Consider the following 18,348-nt stretch of genomic DNA (forward strand, 5'->3'; position numbering starts at 1 on the left):
CAGCTGCCACGGATTGGAAAGTGCATGCAAGTGCTTCTAGGGGAGGGAAATCCATAATGAAGCAGCCTCAAAGGGGATGTGACACAGCCTGCTTGAGACCCTGAGAGCTCAGCCAGCACAGCCACTGCATGGAATTCTCCTGTATATGAAAAAATCTGTATTCCCAGGGCTGCTAGTGCAGATTCATTGATTAGAAGGCAGGGCAGGAAATTAAATGAGGCAGGTGAATTAAAGCCAGACTTCACAGGCTGCATCTGTTCCTCCATTCCCTTTGGGTACAACACTGATGTAACTTTAAAAAGTAAATTTAGTGCTGAGGAAAGCTGCCAGGCTGATGGCCCTGTAAACTGAAGCTCTTGATGCATCCACAGCTCCGGTACAGGAGAAGCACGGAAGAGCTGCTGAAACGTGCCTCAGCCTGAGCTGCCTTACTGAAGCGCAGGAGCTGGTGGAGATGGCCTGCCTGGGCTTGTCTTCTGCTCAAGAAGCTCGGAAGAAGGATCCGGCTGGGTAGGCCTGGCTGTGGCTCCACGGTGAAGGTGAATGCAGCGGGAACAGCAGTGGTTTTGGTAATCCTGTCTGTGATGCCCCATCAATAGCAGGATCCCAAAGATAAACACTCCTGACATGAAAAAAATCCCATCCATGGTGCAGCATATGAAGTTGCAAACATCTCCCCAGGCTGGTACACGGATGGAAGCTTGCACACCTTTCAGCTTTGGTCCTTGGTCTTATCCACACCTGTATTCACAGAGAACAAGGGAAACATCCATTTCAGAGCAGGTCTTACTATCAGCATCTTTCCTGGTATTTGGATATACAACAACAGCCCTATACTCTGCAGTCAAAAGAGCCTGGCTGTTTTTTTGAGGGACTCAGGTGAGCGAGGAGAGACAGGACATCTCAAACAAGAGACCTATTTTTGCCACCAAAGTGGGTGTCCAGAACGAGATTCAACGCATGCCTCTGCCTCTTTGGAGACCTGACTTTCTTCTTGGCCGGACTCAGGTAAACCCCAGATGTCTAAATTACATTGTAAAAAGTGTCTGTCACCTCTTCTGAGAGCCACTGAACGGTGTAATCGCAGCATTTAGCAAGCACTAAGGATGCCTGAAACCAAGGAGTAAGGGGCAGCGTGGGGAGGACAGGTAGTAGAAAAAGCAGTGTAGAACAAGTGAGTAAAAGGGTTGTCCCACTGACTTCCCAGTCCTCTCGTCACTGGAGGGTGGCATAGTCCTATCTGCAAAGCATTAAAAATCTCTCGAAGGAAAACAACAACATCATGAACAGTCAAAGACAGAAAGTAGTCAGCTCTTGTTCCTCAGAGCACAGCCTCTTTTCTCATGTACCTGCATTGGATTGTGGCATAGAGGGAAAAAACGGAAATACCTCAAATAGATCCAGTTAGTTTTACCTCTTTTTATGCTATACCTGTGGCTGTTTTCAGGTGGTTTGCTTTTTTTTTCTTCTTCTTCTTTTTCCCATGTGATAAGATCCATCATTTGAAGGACAGCAACCAAGCCAGCTCTTCCTGCTCTGAAGAAAGGCAGCAACTGCACTTAGAATAAAAGATTGTCAGGCAGATTTGAAGTGTCAATCAAAGCCTATCTCTGAAAAAAACATTAGTCCAGGCAGCTCCCCACACCACCACAGTTAATTTACTCTTTCCAGATATCCCCCCGAGCTGCAAAAAGCCAACCAGAAGTGCCAGCTACAGGTATGGGGTGTTAGAGTAGATACTGGACCTAATTCAGCTCAGGTCAGTTTGCCTTTTGCAGAGCAAAAAACTGTGATTATCAGGTCCGTAGAAGTAAATTCTGGTCTCTCAGGCTTTGTGAGGCAAACCGAACCTTTCACTAGCAGAGGGACGTTGATTTAGGACTCTGTTGCTGAGTTTGTCCCATCTTCAGTGGTGTGCCTCCACTTTAATATTATCCTTATCATTTAAATTATTATTTATGACTGCACCTTGGGCTGTGCGAGGCACTTTCCAAGCACTCAGGAAAGTACTGGCTCTGCTCCAAGAACCTCATTATTTCAGGACAGACAGACGCGCAGAGGCGCCGCATGGTCAGGTGGCAGAACTGCTGACCCAGCAGTGCCAGCACACTCCGCTGCGTGCCTAGCTTTTTGGTTGACCTTGGAAAAGTCACATTCCTTCTTCCCATGCTTAGTCTTGTCCCACTGTTTGTCCATCTCAGTTGCTTGGACTGAAGGAGAAAGATCTTCATCTGTGACTATGTTCAAGTCTTTTTGTCTTTTAGAATCTCTGCGCAAAGTCCAAGTGAGTACTTGGGGAAATATTTTTGTTCCTAGGGAAAAAAAAAAAAACACTAGAAAATAAGAAACTCCGTTTTCTGTGGCGTTTTTTCAAATGCTTTTGTTGGAAAAAAGAATCAAGTGTTTTCTCATTGCCAAAAAAAGTCCAGAAAGGCATGTTTTTCAGTTGAAAAACAGAAAATGCAGGTTTGGTAAGACAGTTGCCAGTCATTGAAATTTTCTGGGGAAAGTACTGTAGTGGTTAAAGAAACATCCATTTTGTCCTGAAAATAAGTTCGAACCTAAAAATCAAGTTATTCTGTGAGCAGGGGAACTGGTGAAACCCGTTCTCCTTCTGATCTATGTATTACAACTGCTTTTTATTTCTTCCGTTCTTGGTGCTCCCAACTCACTGTAATATTCCCAGGGCATCGTTATTCCCTCCAGACCTCCCCAGCAAAGTCCTCAGCTCTTCCAGCAGTTTCTTGCTTTGAAGGCAAGGGGCAGCAAGTGCAAGAGCTGGTCTGAAGCTGGGCAGGTACTGATGGGCCAGCCAGTATCTAAATGCCAACTGGTCACCTGGCCACTGCATCTCAAAATAGATAGGGAGCAAGAGGTGTAATTACCTTTCCTTCAGTAGGATATTAACTTAAAGGTCTCTCTTCTATCCAGCTGCTGGTTTTTCATGAAAATGGCAGGAGTCTTGGGTCTGTGAGACCTCTCTCCATCAAACTGGGTTAAATGAGGTCAGCTGGTTCAGAAGTTATTGGAGTGAGGGTGACTGACACACACATGGAAGCACAGCACAAGGAAGCGCACTGCCTTACAAACCCTGGAACAAAAATAAGGCAGTTTTGGTGGACCAGTGGGTCCCTAATGTCAGGTGAGGTAGCCGCCGTAACAGTGACCAACCAGTCTCTGGCCTTTGGGTATGTAAAGGCTGTCAAGCTCCAGGGCTGTCTATAGGGCACTTATTTGCTGTACAGAGCCTCAACCTCAAAGGCAAGACCCCGCTCTATAGGAACTGCTCAGGAGCCCAGACAGTCCCTAACCTGAGCGACTTACAGCTGGACGGACAAAGAGTGGGAGAAAGGAAAGAATAAATTATCCCAGACTTACATGTAGGAAAACGAAGGCCACGATCAGCAACTTACTGAGGAATCCTGTGCGAGAGTCAGAAGGAGTCTCAGATGTCCAACGTCCCCATCTAGGGCCCTAAGCAAAGTCCACCTCAGCTCCTCCTCGCGTCGTCACCCCGGCAGAAGTTCCCCTTTCCTGGGCATTTCGCCCCAATTCACTGCCCCTGGGAGCTGAGTCAGCCTTACCCACGCTTCTCCTTTGGCAGCTGAGACCGCACGGTGCGCTGACGAGGAAGCAGTATTTGTTGTTTTGTTTGGGTTAATTATTCATGGGCGCTGTGCTGAAAACACTCAGAGCTGCTTTCCCAACAGTCTTGGAGCTGGCGTGCGGGGAGGGACTTACCAAACGCCGGTGGCCGGGCTGCCTTTCGACAGCCAAGCTCTCTTCCATCTGCTTCCCTTCAGCCCTTGTCGTGCTCCCCGTCTCTCATGGCCTTGGCTGTGCTCTTTGGCGTTAGCTGAATAAGAAAGAGGCAAATACTTGGAGCGCTCTAGACGTGCAATCAAAAATGGCATTTGACCAAGGAGGCACTGACCCTGGTGTGGGGAGAATATAAACCTGATCCTCTAACCGTTTTGGTTTTTCAGGCACACTGTAGAGCTGAGGATAAGCCACTTGCAGGCTTTCAGACCTGTCTATCCTTCTGCAAAAGATGCCTTCACCCTCCTTTGGATAATCTGCAACTGTCTGGAAGTGTTTTTCCCATAAGCGAGGTTCTCCCTCTTTAGTGTATGCACCTGTAAATCCATTTTTAATCTTAGGACAAGGGCAGGCTGTAGCTTTAGGACCACTTTGAGGGTGTTTACAGTAAGATAGAGCTTGAATTGCTCTAGACACACTCACCCCCATGCATTAGCACTAAACAGTGGTTTTCTGGGGTTATGGTTCCATAAACATTTTCTGACAGGGGTACAGACCCTGCATTGAAGTCTTAAGCTTAGCAAAAATGGGATTACTTTCTTAGTTACTCTTCTGACGACCCTTGGAAATCATCTAGAACCACCCCCTGGGGTGTCCAGAACAGACACTGAAGCTCTTGCAAGTTTCTCGGGGTACCTCTTCAGCGCTAGCATCTGCTTAGAGAGCTCATTATCTTACCTTGGACTGCAACCAAGATACTCGTGACCCGTAGGCAGCCACCCCACCCATCGAGCCAGTCAGTGCAGGGCTGAGTCTTTTGGCTCCTCTGAATTGCTTTTTGCAGTTGTGCAGACAAGAAACTGAGCCTGTGCTGCAAACGTTTCATCAGGACTTAGAGAAGTTCAAAGTTTATGGGGTGGGGTTTTTTTGTTGGTTCCTAGGCAAAGGACACTACAAGTCTACTTAGGGTGATATCAATCACTGGTTGGGTTTTCTGCAAAACCCAGAACAGGGTTCATATTCCAGCACTTGCCTCGTCACTTGAAATTTCAGAGGATTGTAATAGCCACGGATTTGCTATGAGCCCATCCTGCAGCACATCTGCCCCATAAAACACCAGGACACATGAGGGGATATTTATCCCAACTAGGCAAAATCCTCACCTGCTATAAATCAGCACAACTACAGAGAAGTCCAGGAAGCTGAGCCATATCGTGCCTGAAAAGGACCTGGTTCAGAATATACTTTCCATTTATTATTTTTTTGCCTAGAGCCAAGACAGACCCCCCGTGGGACACATTAGCTCAGTTTCATCTACTGCAATCCCATCCAGCCGCACAGGGAAGGAATTCAGATGCTATGGACCATGTTCTCCACTGGTGTCATCCTCTGCTTTTGTTAAATGAGCTGCTTGGGCTGAGCAGTAAGTAACTGAGCTAAATACAGGTGTAATTTTCTGGCCTGTACACTGCAAGAGGTCAGCACAGGTAACTGCACCGGTGCTTTCGGAACTTAAAAATCATTTAACTGATTTTAAGGAGTTTACACCAGCAGAGAGCTTGACTCGCAAGTGATACACATAAATACTACCTTCAGCCACAGAGATGGAGAAGTCAGTCCCCCACCTGGCTGTTGCCTAAGTAACGCGTCTCTAGGAGGATATTTTTTAAGCCAGTGTTATTTATCTGGTAGATGGAAGCAGGCCTGTTAGGGCCATACCAGGTCAACATATGTCTAAGCATGTGCTGAAGAACTTAATTAGTGCTCCCTGAGAAGAGAGACTCCCAGTGCTATTTAAAGGATCGTTATCCTACTGTGAGATGCCTTGGAGCCTGCTGCTAGGCCTGAGCTTAACAGGGCAAGTCTGTAGTAGATGGATGGGAGCGAAAAGTTTCCCCTCCATGCTGAGGAGTAATTGCTGAGCAACTCCAGGAGCTGGAAGGTCGGTGCAAGGAGCAGACCTCACAAAAACACGCTGAAACCCATTGTAAGGGACTCAATTAATGTCTGGGCTGTAATGCTGGCTTTCTATGCAGGGTCGAACTGTGGAGATCCCATTATTTTTCTAGTCTCTCTTTCTGGACATCCAGCATCATCTGCTCTGCTTGGTGACTGCTTCTCAGGCAATTCCAGTGAGAGTGAGAAGGGATGGCAGGATAGTGGAGTAATATAAGCCTGTAGTGAGCCACTGCCGAGCGTCTATGTCAAACACGGGTCCTCATGTCATCGTGGGAGTCAAATGTAGGCAGTAGTTTCTTAGCATCAGCTAAACTGGACCTTACGCAAGTGCCTCAGTGATAGTTTTCATTTATGAGGCAAAAAATCAGAGACTGTAAACTGAACGCCAATAAGGGAATTAGCCAGTTCCGCAAAGATGGATGGTTGTGTTATTCTGCCAGGAGGTAGCTTCTTGAGTGGATGGACCTTTGGAAAACTAGGCTGAACAGCCGCTGCATGATAAAGCAGGGTCCCAAGCATATTGAAGCTAGTTTAAGCACTGGCACTCACCAGGGACACTGAGGCTGGATTGCAGAAGAGAGAGAATCCTGGACATGCTTATCTTGACCTAAGAGTGGCTTATACATCACATGGGACGTTGGTCTGCTCTTCGAGCTGTCAGGAGTTGTTCCTAGATGAGTTGTTATGGTAACTGAGCTACTGCCCCGAGATAGATGTTTTCAAGGTGGCTCCAGGCCAGAAAATCAACACCAAGAGATTCCAGATAATAGACTTCTGATAAACTCAGTGCCAGCATCTACTTTATTTAACCTCTTCACCAATGACTTATTGAACTCCATCCTCCAGGCAAGCCATATATGATGACAATAGCTGCTTGGCCTCAGTGAACCTCAGCTGCTACAAGGCTGAGGGGATCCCATGTGCTGTGTCTGAGTCTATGCCAGTAAATTAAACAGGCCTGGGACTTCCTTCTGCAATGAGAGGACAGCTGGCACAGAATGGCCAGTTTCCATATTCAATTCTTACCCTCCGAACTTGGGTGATCACATCCAGGCAGCACATAAGGAACAGTCCCTGGCCCATGCTAGCTCCTGAAATGCATCTGGACTGGGTCAAAACTGCAGTGCAATACTCCAGCATTGTAGAGAGCAGTCCAGGCACGGGTTGATTTATTAGAACAGACTTGTCTGTCTGACTGCTGGAGGTGACTGCGCAAGAAAGGAGCCTGAAACCAAGTGCAAAGGCTCTATGTGCTCATGCTTATACCACATCCAGCCCCAGCTGGAGCTGTGCTTCCTTAGGAATGGTCAGTGACAGGCACACAGCACATTGGGCATCACTCTGGATCACCCATTTCTGTCTTCTGTTTGAAACAGCTCGTGGGTTAAGTGGTGGATTCACCAGTTCAAGACAATATCCCTCCACCTAACACCGAACATTAAAACACAGCCAACAAATTATCAACAAGGAGCAGCTAATGCCACATGCCCACCATCCAGCACTGCTGCTGACTATGCCATGGAAGACCTCTTTGGTTGGTGCTCCACCGAATGCAGCCGGCAAAGAGCATCTGGGCAGCACGCTGCAGCAGACAATTCGGGGAGAGTCGTGCCAGTTTCAGGAACTCCCACAACACCACCAGACCAGCCGAGCAGCTACCTGGCTCTGGGGCCCTGCACCACCTCCGGAGCGAGCCAAACAGGTTCTGCCGTGGCGTGGTCCGCAGTGCCAGGACCGATCACGCCTTGGGCGTTTGGGACAGCCTGCTGCATGTCCTGGTGGATGCTCTTGCATCTCTGCTGGCTGGCTGCTCTTTTCATGTCGAGACTCGCTGGTGGTCTCCTTGCGTTGGGTACCGATGGCTTGAACACCACAGGCTGGCCCAAGGCCACTGAGCTGGGGGGTTTCTCTCTCTGCTTGTTCATCCACATTTCAAGTCTTGTTTTCCTTGTTTCACCCACTTGCAAACCATGTTATTGTAATATGTAGCTCTCTAGGGCAGAAACTGTTTTTCAGCATGTTCTTTGCTCGGCTTCTACTGCAACAGGGTTGCAATCTCAATCAGTGCAGCAGTAATGTGATTAACGAGCTCTGCACAAGGGGGAATTGCATCCTCAGTGGATGTGAATTCCCAGTTCTGGCCTGCCCATGTGTTTTCCCAGGGCGAGAGGTCGTGTTGACTGAACTCCAAAATAGCTTGCTCGAACTTTTGAACACTAAGGTCCAAATAAATTTTCAGCATTAGCTGGTATGCTGATCCCTTTCCTGCCAAGCTGTAGTCTTAAGTGAATTTTTATGACTAAGTTATAAACGCCAGAAAACACGAGCAAGAAGTGAAAATGCTGACTTGGCCTTCGCTAAATGCCAATTATCTACACAGACATTAACGGGGTGGGGGGGGAGGAAAAATAAGGTCATTTTCATGTTTTCTCTGGTTCAAAGTAAACTGTCCCATGAGCCCCTTGTAGGAACACGTAGCATACAGAGTGACCATTAATATTTATAGGCACGACACCGAGCTGTAGACCTTGGCAATCAGAGCAACTCCACTTTTGGAATTAATATAACTCTGCTTGGCTGGCATCTCAGTACAAAAGAGTAAGTAGGAGTCTTCAGATTTTCAGGGAGAACTTAAGAAGCAGAAGCTGACCTTTGATGGAGAGCGTCCATACTTCACTGAGTCGGTGAAGTACTAAAACCAACTCTTAAATCCTCAGGGCTACTGGCCAAAGCCAGCACCATGTTCTCTGTTCCTCTCTGCTCCTGTGGCTCCTAGACGGTCCCAACACTGCGTAGGTTCCTCTCCTCATGTTCCCCAAGGTTGCACACTGTTGCCCAGCTGATACAGACCAGCATATCTCCATGGTCACTACTGGAGCAACAAGGATTTCTAATACCTAAAGATCTGGCCACATAATCTTAAGGCTCAAAATGGCGCTGTGATCTCAATTGCAATGCAGCACCTGCCTTCTCCTACTCTGTATTTCCTAACTCCCCACCAAAGTGGTAGAGAGACCCTTCCAAAAAACAGCCCTCTGCGTGCTGAGGACCTGGCAAGATGCTGAGTCACGGAGGCTGCGCTCAGCCCAGGGCTATGTACCCAGCAGGGTGATGACTGCCAAGCCACACACAAGCGTGTCTCAGAAATATCTAGGGGGGCCACACGACGGTAGCTCAGTCACCCCGTGTGCCTTTAGAGAAATGTATCCCCTATACCCAGGTGTTTACCACTTGTACCACCCAAAATACTTTGAGACTGGCTGAGGTTGTCACAAGCCAGTAATCCTTCGTGTCCAAGAACTCAAGGAGAGATGTGACTTCAGGGAGATACTGGCCACCCCCTACAATGCACCCAGCCCTGGGAAAAGGAGTAAGAGATTGGACAAAAGTGCTTATTTAGGGGCCAGGAAGGTTTTGATGAAATTCAAGGAGAAAAATATTAGAAATCCCATTCTCTTTTTCATGTACTCACAAAAATTGAGCTGGGACTTTGAGCAATAGGCTCTAAATTTTCGAAAATGGCTAGTGGGCACTCTGACCTCAGCACACCAGGGACAGGATCTCCGGGTGATTTTTGCATGGCTGTAGTTACACCCTGCTTTTGCAGCGCGTGGGAAGGTGCGTGGCATGTGATGGAAATCGGGCATCTGTCAAAAGAGCGTCAATATGTGCGCTCCATCAACCGAGTCCCTCGGAATGCTTTTTTACTCTCAAAAATACAATTTAGGAAAATAAACATGGAAACAACCACAAATAGAAATGCTCCTGCCATTAAAAACAAGGTGGAAAGGAGGAGCTGAGCCAAGTTAATCAGAGAGCTGAAATGAGATGTTGGAGAAAGGGGCCGTGGGTGACTTGGGGTTTGCAGTTAGCTGAGTGATGTGAAATCTCTTGTGTCTGACTGAGCTCTGAAAGGAAATGCTTTATTAAATCTTCTTTGTGTGAGATTTCAGGCTGCCTCTGGACTGGAAAATAGGACCATTCCAGTATGTGGCATATAATCAGGAACTGAATTCTTTAGCACAGGTTTTTCTGCAGAGGAAAACTCTGATCAGTGTAGACACATAACTCGGAGGGCTCAGGATTCAGAAAGATGAATTAGACACAGTACACCCATGGTCTGCTGTGCACCTCTTCTACTCAATATCCCAAAATTCTTCACAGAATTAATCATGCTGGCAGCAGCAATCAAGCATTAGGAAACACAGCGCAGGTGGGCATAAATTCGCCCAACTGAATCTAAACTATCCTGGGGGCCAGTGGCTCTCAGGCCCATTATCTCAGCTTTCATTCCCACTGGAACATACTGCTTGCCCTGACTGATCTCCCTTGCACTGCCTATCCTGGAAGTCTCTAGTCTCACTGTACTTTCTGCCACGATCTGGCCACGTTTTGGGAAGCTGCAGCCTCTTGCCATCTCTGTACAGCACTCGTCGTGCTTTGCTGTCAGCTGGAGGCTGTTAAAGCAGGACTGTGCCACCCCAAGAGCTTTCAGAAAGTACCTACTAAAAAGAAACAGAGAGAGCCAGGCACAACAAGGAGTGAGGACGAGAGGCTCCCAGAGCACTCCCCATGTCACACAATCTCCCTTGCCCTTTTGCACATCTTGTCTCTCCCTCGGTGCTTGGCCACGTAGTCGGGAAAGTGAGACCTGATCCGAGACAGGTACAGGCAGCATGAACCAAATTTCCTCCTCCTCTTACCCCTCATTTCACAGTACAGCACGTCTGGAGCTGAAGAGCTTTGAAACTCAATCTGCCTGCTGGAAATTGCAGGGTTTCAGTTCCTGGTCTGCTTTCTGCAAACCCCAACAGGAAAGTGTCCCAAAGGGCTGAGAGACGCAGAGCATTCCCCTTCCTTTGCACCGCCCCACTGCAGACGAGCTCCTTGCCTACCTTTTATTGCTGACGAGAAGAAGGACAGAGCCATTCTGGATATTGGCTTCTTTGAGAGTCTCGTGCTCCTCAAGCTGCCTGGAGTTGTAATAAAATGTCTTCTTCCAGGAAGTGACACCCTCCCGTACTAAGTGAGCCCGTAGGTCCATCACTGTGTCTCTGGGCTTGACCGTCAGAGGCATCATCAGGTCCTCATCGGCCAGGTGCACCTTAATGTGGTACCTTTTCCAGCGAGAAAGGCTCCTTCGCAGCGTGTCCATCCTTTCCAGTTCACCAAGGCCAGCGTGGCAGAGAGGAGCATCCAGCTGGGAGGTTGGTAAAGCAGGGATGTGGCTCTGAAGAGGCTGTCTGCCGTGAACAACTTAAAATGTCCTGCCAAACCTGTTCCTCCCAGTTGCTGCGCTGCATGCTTCACATTCCAGGGAAGAGCTCACCTGGCTCCAAGATCATGCTGGCTGGGAAACATCTCCATGAATCATTTCCACACACTCCTAAATCCCATAATAATTACAACGTCCTCACAAAGTGCTCTTCATTCCAATGGCTCTCCGAGGACCTTAAAGCTGGATCTCCATAGCCATTAGAAACGTGGGTGCATGTGAGAAATGGGTTTAATAACCTCGTGTCTCCTGCTCTACAGAGCTGCCAGCCATGGTGTAGATCAGTTCAACAAAGTAGGTGTTGAGGAACCTCACAGCTATTTAACGTGGCCATTTTAATGAAGAAGAGAAAAGCACTCTGCATAGTGAAAAATTCCTCATGAGAGAGAGCCAGAGCACCCTGAAGGAGACAGAGCCTGGCTGGTGCGAACACCTCTCGGCGCAGTGCAGTTCCCCCCTAGGAGATCCGAATAGTTACTGTAGGCCAACAGGCTGGGACCCCCCACAGGGGTAGGACTCATTCACTGCTCGTCATACCATCAGATATCTGGTACTGACTCGCACGTGCTCCTCGCTGGTTTATCATCTTGATTTCCTCTTCCTTTCAGATGGCTGCCTAATTGAAGGGCTGGTCATATCCTGCTCTAGCACGTGAGCAGGGACAGCATCACGGGGCTGCAGGCACAGCACACGAACAGGCGACAGCAGAGGCCTCGGAATACCGAGAGGAACAAGCAATACTTTGGTAAATACAAGGATACCTCGGAAAGGAAGGAAGCGGTGCCAGCCGGGAGAGCCGGCTGTAATTGAATGATCCTGCGAGGCAGACTCTGGCAGTCACAAGATGATACTTCAGAGCAAACATCATCAAGATAAGGAAGTCGTCTTTTTTTTTCTTTTTCTCAAAAAGATCAAGTCACCCTCTTATCTTGTAGGTAATTTCCTGCAGCCCATATTACAGAAATTAATTCCCTTGTCCATTCTTCTCAACGCAGACTAGTATTTTCAGACCAAAGTACCGCAAGATAGTTGACTTCAGAGCCTGCTCTTCACTAAAAAGGGGCTGCTCTTGCCTAGTAGATAACAAAACAGACAGATTTTCAGATATGGCAGCAGTCAGCTCCCATTGAGAACGAGAGGTGTCCCCTCTCCCATTGAGAAACAAGGTGGTTTCCACCCCGTCTTCACACTTCTCTTCTTTTTCCCTCCCCAGCACATTATGTCTCTGCCAAGAACAGCAGCAAATATCTTCAGTTACACTCCAGGCGATGGAGATTTCCCTGTGCGCTTGAGAAGAACTGAAGCTTCTGCTAGCAAGATTTTCTTTCCAGATTCAGTCACTGCAAAGGTATGATTGTTTTGGTGGGGACTGGGATTCCTGGGTCCTCTGCCACTGAGTTGCTGCAAAGGCTTGAAATGAGTCATGTCATGCCTTCCTCTTTCAGTTGGCTCATCTCATGAGTGCTGCCTGGTGTAACACGTGTTCATTAAGCACCTTGTGGGAAATAGGGACAGCTTTTAGCACAGTCATGGTCTGGAATTAAAACAATTAAAAATGCCTGGATCTACAGATATGTCAATAATCTTCTTAAAGACAAGACAACACCATCTCTATTAGAGACAGAGAAACTGAGGCACAGAGTGCTGCAAAGCTCTTAAAACACAAAATGTCCAAGGTTAGGCCCTGGTCCCCATATCTAGGCATCTCAGTGAGAGGTCTCATTTGCAGAGACCTATAGAGACTTTCAAGCCCAGGGCCTGGTGTATCCCTCTCCATTGGGGTGACATTCACTTGGGGAGCCAAAATTCATCCCTGCTTTAAAGCCACAGTCTCAGGGGTGAAGCAAGGGTCCGATCCAATTCCCACTGCCATCCAAGGGCATCCAAGGCTCTCATTGACGGCAGTCAGCACTGGATCAGGCCCCAGACACACTCAGGTCTGATGGCTCCGGCCAGCAAAATTTGCCCGGTGAGTGCCAAGGGAAGCATAAGGCATTCTCATTTCAGCAGAGCCCGTCTGGTGTCAGCGAGTCCATCAGCTTCATCCTTCTAGCATACGTGACAGCCTGACAGCTGCCAAATACCTCCCTCAGACACCTTTCAGACGGCTCCTGTTTATTTTTAGGACAGCTCTTTCCAGACAAGGCTCAGATGCGTATCATTACAGAGAAAGGGGGGATGGTGGCAGAAAGAAAACACACAGCTATTATTTTTATTTTTTTCCCTATGCTGTGGTTGCAAACTTTTCTCATGTACCCCATCCGCCCATATTGAGAGCCTTTATTTTATGAAAAGAGATGATATCGTAGCCTATGAAAGCCAGGATAAGGAGAAGCATAGCAGTGAAGTCAGCTTATGAAATATTGAAGCAGTGAAACCCTCCCTGGAACACGTGAATGCCTAATGCCAGTTCCAATTAATTTTGAATTTTTCATTAAACCATTATTAAAAGCAAGAGGACAGCAGAAATAAGAGAAATTGACTTGGGCAGTATATTAAGTACCTTAGTTTTGCTGGAGGATGTTTTATTATCTGTCCAAAGCAATTATTTCACCAGCTCCTGACAGTTTGTGGGCTAAACAGAGGTAGAGGATAAAGTTCTAGATGGTCTTTCATCGAAGTTATTTTAAACTCTATCCCCTACCCTGTGCCTTGCAGTCTACTTGGGTGATGTCTCTGGCATGTCATATCTAGAGGACAAGACATGGAGTCAGAGTTCTGAGAATCTGTGATAATGTGTCACTCTGGCATTATTTACAAATCAAATAAGAACTTATTGACTTAAGCTTTTCCCCATATTGAAAGCAAACAGAAGACATGCAAACATTCAGAGTAACATTCATTAGGAAAGCCCGAAAAGCAATTTAAAACCCAGGTGGGGGGAAAAATAAAGCAACAGCATTTATAAAATGTCGTCTCCTCTCCTGTTCTCAAAGCCTCCTTACTCCATTGACTAGAGCAAAAGAGAAACACCTGCCCAAATTAGGTGCTTCATTAAGATGCCTCAAGCTTGTTGAGGTGATCCTGGGCCTCATAATATCTTCTTATAATGACAGAATAGAGACACTAATTTCTTAGGCTTTTTTTTTTTTTTTTTTTTTTGTGATGGCTGTTTTGCGCTTGCTGTGCTGCTCTCCTTGCAGAGGACAGCAGAGGAGAAGTGGGATGTTGTTCTGTAAGGAAATAAAGGTTTCTTTCTTTCTTTCTTTCCTGGTAGCCATCACAGGGAAATTGCAACAGCTGGTGAAAATTTGATCCTGATTCCCCTGGCAGAGCCTATAAGTCTTTGAGGAAACCACTCTGACAGTGCTTTTTTTTCAGGTGAGGAAGAGACTTTGCTGTTACCTGAAGCTCTCTGATCCCAGGACTTGCAGTCAGTAATGCTGAACGCTAAGGCTTTTCCTCTGATGATTTTTTGGGGGTAAGTTTGTGTTTGAGAGCAGATAGACGGCAGGGGACGCAGTGTGAGAGATGACTGCCCTTGTCAGATTGACTGTGCTGTACCTGCAGCTCTGCAACACTGGGCACCAAAGAGGGGCTTTGTGTTAGACTCCCCTTAGCACACGATTCTGCTGGTGAGCACGTTCTCTACCCTGTGGTCATCCTCTTGCTCTGTTAACTGATGGTGCAAAGGGGATGCAGCAGCGTTGTGAGCTCTGAGAGCTATGCTGGGTGCTGGGGAGCACAGGGCTGGGCAAGGTTTGCTCACAGGGAGTGAAGGGCCACGCAGGACAAATCATGAGTTTTGACAGCCGTAACTTAAGGTTAGGAACCTCCAGTCCAATATGCAGCCTGCCACCTAATTCATCTAATGCCACAGATATCTCTGGTGATGGGGCAGCTTAAGGTGCTTGTATTTATATTCCTGAAGTACCTGGAGGCCCCAGCTAGAGCTGCACCACCATGTGCCAAGTGCTTTACAGATAAGGAAGGAGGGTAAGGCCTTTTGTGTCACCCAGTGCTTTCCTCCTTCTGAGATGTGCTTGGTTATAAAATGGCTGGGCTCACTTCATGTGTCAAGCTACATCTACAGCAAATGAACAAAAAGCTAATAAATGATTAATAAATGCTTTGAAAAATGGGTAATTAAATGCAACAGCTTTTTAGAGTCCAATGGATAAGCACAAAATATGTAAGCCCAAGCGATAACACTTTCTCCTGATATAACTTATCTACAGCATACTGCTCACATCTGCAAGAGTGCTTAGGAACACTATTAACTTCTTGCGTACCAGGAATAAAGAGAGCCTTTCTGCAATAGAGCAGCACTTTTCCTGAGGATTAGGGCAAAATCCTCATTGTTTAGACCATTTAAAATCCAGAAAAGCTAGAAGGTGCTTATGTTAGCATATACAGGAGGTGTGAGTAACAAGGGAAGGTGACAGTCTCTGAACTGACCCTGTCCTGTTGGCTCCCAGGCCAAACGGCCTCTCTGTTCCACTGAACACCCAGCCATGATCTCCCACCCTTGCCTGCCACAGGGGAAAATGTCCCTGTCATCCTGCCCTGTTCCAGACCACGGTCAAGAGCTCTCCATCCGCTCCGACAGTATAACAGAAAAAAGGGAGTTGACCCCAGTTTCATTCTTTTTGGTACAAATGAGGATTTCTGCCACTAACGCAGCTGAAGTTACCAAGTCAGGCAGATCCTGCTGCAGTATCCAAGTCAGACTCCAAAAGGCCCTACAACTTCCCTGGCTAGTTGCCTGGCATCAATGTTGTGTTACTGGGAGGTGGTGGACTCTGTTTGGCATGGGATTGAACTTTAAACAGGCTCCAGAAAACAGCTATGTATATTCAGCTTTGAAGGAACAAACTTGCCTGGCTTTGAAACACAAATGAACCTGCAAGTTTTCTGAGGCAAAGTTGGATGTGAGTTGGTGACATTTTCTGGTGGAAAAGGAAATGTGAAGGAAAAAACCCCAGTAACGCACATGTTAAATGAACCAGTCAAGTGCAGACAATGGAAAAGCTGAAAAATGGATATGGGGGAAAGCATTTTGCAGTGGTAGTTATTTCTCACTGCAGTTCTTTATAACTTCCCAGAGGGGAGATTCATGACCTTAGGAAGAAGTCTGTATCCTCCAGGGTTTGGCTTGCTGCAGCCCATGACTCACTCGCCTGCCAGGTTTGGCAATAAGCTGAGAAACAAGCAAGACAGCAAAATGTCCTGTGGAAACAGCAAAACAAGAGACAAATGGATTAATTGCTGGAAGAGTGAAAAAATAAACCTCTGTGCACAAAGGAGGGCCCTAGACAGAGAGAGAGAGTGCTCATGCCACTGGGGACTCCAGAGGAGCTGGCATCCCAGGCAGCAAGCTCCATTCGTTTGCAGGCAAAACAAATCCAGGATGCCTCAGTCTTAAAAGGTGAGGGAGGCGGAAATAGAAGATTTAAGGCTCTACCAGCCATTCCACCAGCAGCAAGATGGTTTTCCAGGGGCTCAAGGAAGAAAGAGGATTTGTGGATCTATATTGCCATCTAATGGCAAGGAAGAGCTGCAAGCTTTCACTGTGGCCCAGAAATGGGCTGTAATAGCAAAGTAAACGAAGAGGGGATGGTCCATACAGAGGATTGTCCTTCAGTCCAAAGGCAAATCCTCTGCGACTGAATGGGTCTCACTGGTGAAGGCAATACAGCCAGCCCAGAGAAAGGAATGGGAGCCAAAGTCCTGGGATAGACGCTGCTGTTTCCTCCTGACATCCTGTCCACTCCATTCTGTATTAGCCAGGAATGTTAACGTGTATATGGGATGGGATTTGCTTTCTTCTGGTGTACCAGATACTGGCGGTGAGACAGGCTTCCCAAGCAGGTGCATGTTTCAAGTGCTGAGTGAATTCTGCCATCCTATTCAAAACAGTGTCAAATTCAGCATCTCACGTGTTCAAGACCCTGCTGGGAAATGCAGATAACCAGGATTAATTAAGAAAAAAGGTAAATTCCCCTTGGATCTAGGCAGAAGAAGAGTAGATATGCCATTTTGGTCACACCTAGCCCCAGTGCCTTGTCTTTGTCCGTGGTGAGTAATGGATACTTAATGAGAAAGTATCAGAAAGAGGGTATTACAGATTGTTACTGCCCTGCCGTACCCTTCACACTGGGAGACAGCCCTGCAGGGAGAACCCACAGAGAAAAGAAATGTGAAATTTATGGATTTTGTCATTTAAAAGGAAGCGCCAGGAAGAGACAAGTTTGATGTTCATTCTAGTGCCACCTTTGCTACTGGGTGCTGCTAAAGATACACCATATTCTATGGTTTCTAAACCAGAAAATTTACAAGAGAGAGTGGACTTTTAGGAGGTTAATAAACTGAAGGAAATTTGGTGAAGGATTGTCAACAGCTTCCTTCTTCTGCTTTGAAATGTTTCTAGCCTTGACACATGCCGCTTTGCATACGAGGAGGAGTTGGAGCTCGGTCAATGTGAAGGAGAGGAAGGTGATCATTTATGACGAGGAGTTTAGAAAGGAGCAGGAGCTGGGGGAGAAAATGGGGATATGAAGTGTCTTCATTTCACAGACAGTGAAATGGGACATGGTGTGGGTCCCAGCTAACATCTGGGCAATGAAAAAGTAGTAAGAATTGAGAGTATAGAAAATTTTGACACATGCCAGGCTTCAGTGCACAGGTCTGACCGCCCTTCCCAGTCTGTTACAATGCCTGCTGTGACACACTTCCCCTGCAGCGTGCTGCCAAAGAAATGAGCACACTCTGGAACAATCCAGCTTCATTTCCTTCTGGTATCCTCTCGTATTTACACACCCAACCTTGCCAAGCCTTGCTAGGCCCAAACAATCCCTCTGAAAGAAAAGGAAAAACAAAGGAACAGTGTAAAGCACCTTCCTGCCTGCCTGAAAAAAAGTAATGTGTTTGGAAGGCTCTTCTTTCTCCCTTGGTTGCTCACTGTTTCCCAAGATAATGAAAGCCAGAGGCTGTGAGAGTGACAGGATTATCATTACCGAGAGACCAGAGTGAATTTTTCAGGTATTTCTCTCCAGTTCGTGAAGCAGGGAGAGAAAGAAGGGAATGTACCTGGTTGAAGGGCTACACAGGGTGACATGTTCCATGATGTTCCTTTCTAAATGTGGCTCTGAGTCATGCTACAGAGTTGATTAGAAAAATTATCTTCCTGCAGTAGAAATACAAAAGCAGAAGAGTCTCGTTCAGTGCTTCCTTCCCCAGCCCCAATCCTGAGCCTGCCCAAGCCTGCGGCAGGAGAGGGGCTGGTGAGCTGGCTGGAAAGCCACCTCTGCTCATCCCAATAATCAGAAATTACGAAGAGGCCATAAACCAGCTCAAAACACGCGCCTACAGCTACATGCAGCTGTAGTCCCGGGAAGAGGCGTGCATGGTCTTGC

The 18,348-nt window shown here is 47.1% G+C and overlaps 1 protein-coding gene across 1 annotated transcript; it reads right to left on the bottom strand.

The window, feature by feature from the left end:
• Nucleotides 1-10,609: 10,609 nt before the first annotated feature.
• Nucleotides 10,610-11,051, bottom strand: TINCR (TINCR ubiquitin domain containing). The gene has a single exon (XM_086627925.1). The coding sequence runs from the start codon at nucleotides 10,871-10,873 to the stop codon at nucleotides 10,610-10,612; it is 264 nt and encodes an 87-aa protein (XP_086484051.1). The 5' UTR covers nucleotides 10,874-11,051.
• Nucleotides 11,052-18,348: the final 7,297 nt, after the last annotated feature.

Source organism: Tauraco erythrolophus, chromosome 28, assembly GCF_009769465.1.
Source record: "Tauraco erythrolophus isolate bTauEry1 chromosome 28, bTauEry1.pri, whole genome shotgun sequence".
Lineage (NCBI taxonomy): Eukaryota > Metazoa > Chordata > Aves > Musophagiformes > Musophagidae > Tauraco > Tauraco erythrolophus.

What these genes read in the sequence shown, in the direction of transcription:
- TINCR (XM_086627925.1), bottom strand. Translation starts at nt 10,873, where the DNA reads ATGGACACGCTGCGAAGGAGCCTTTCTCGCTGGAAAAGGTACCACATT.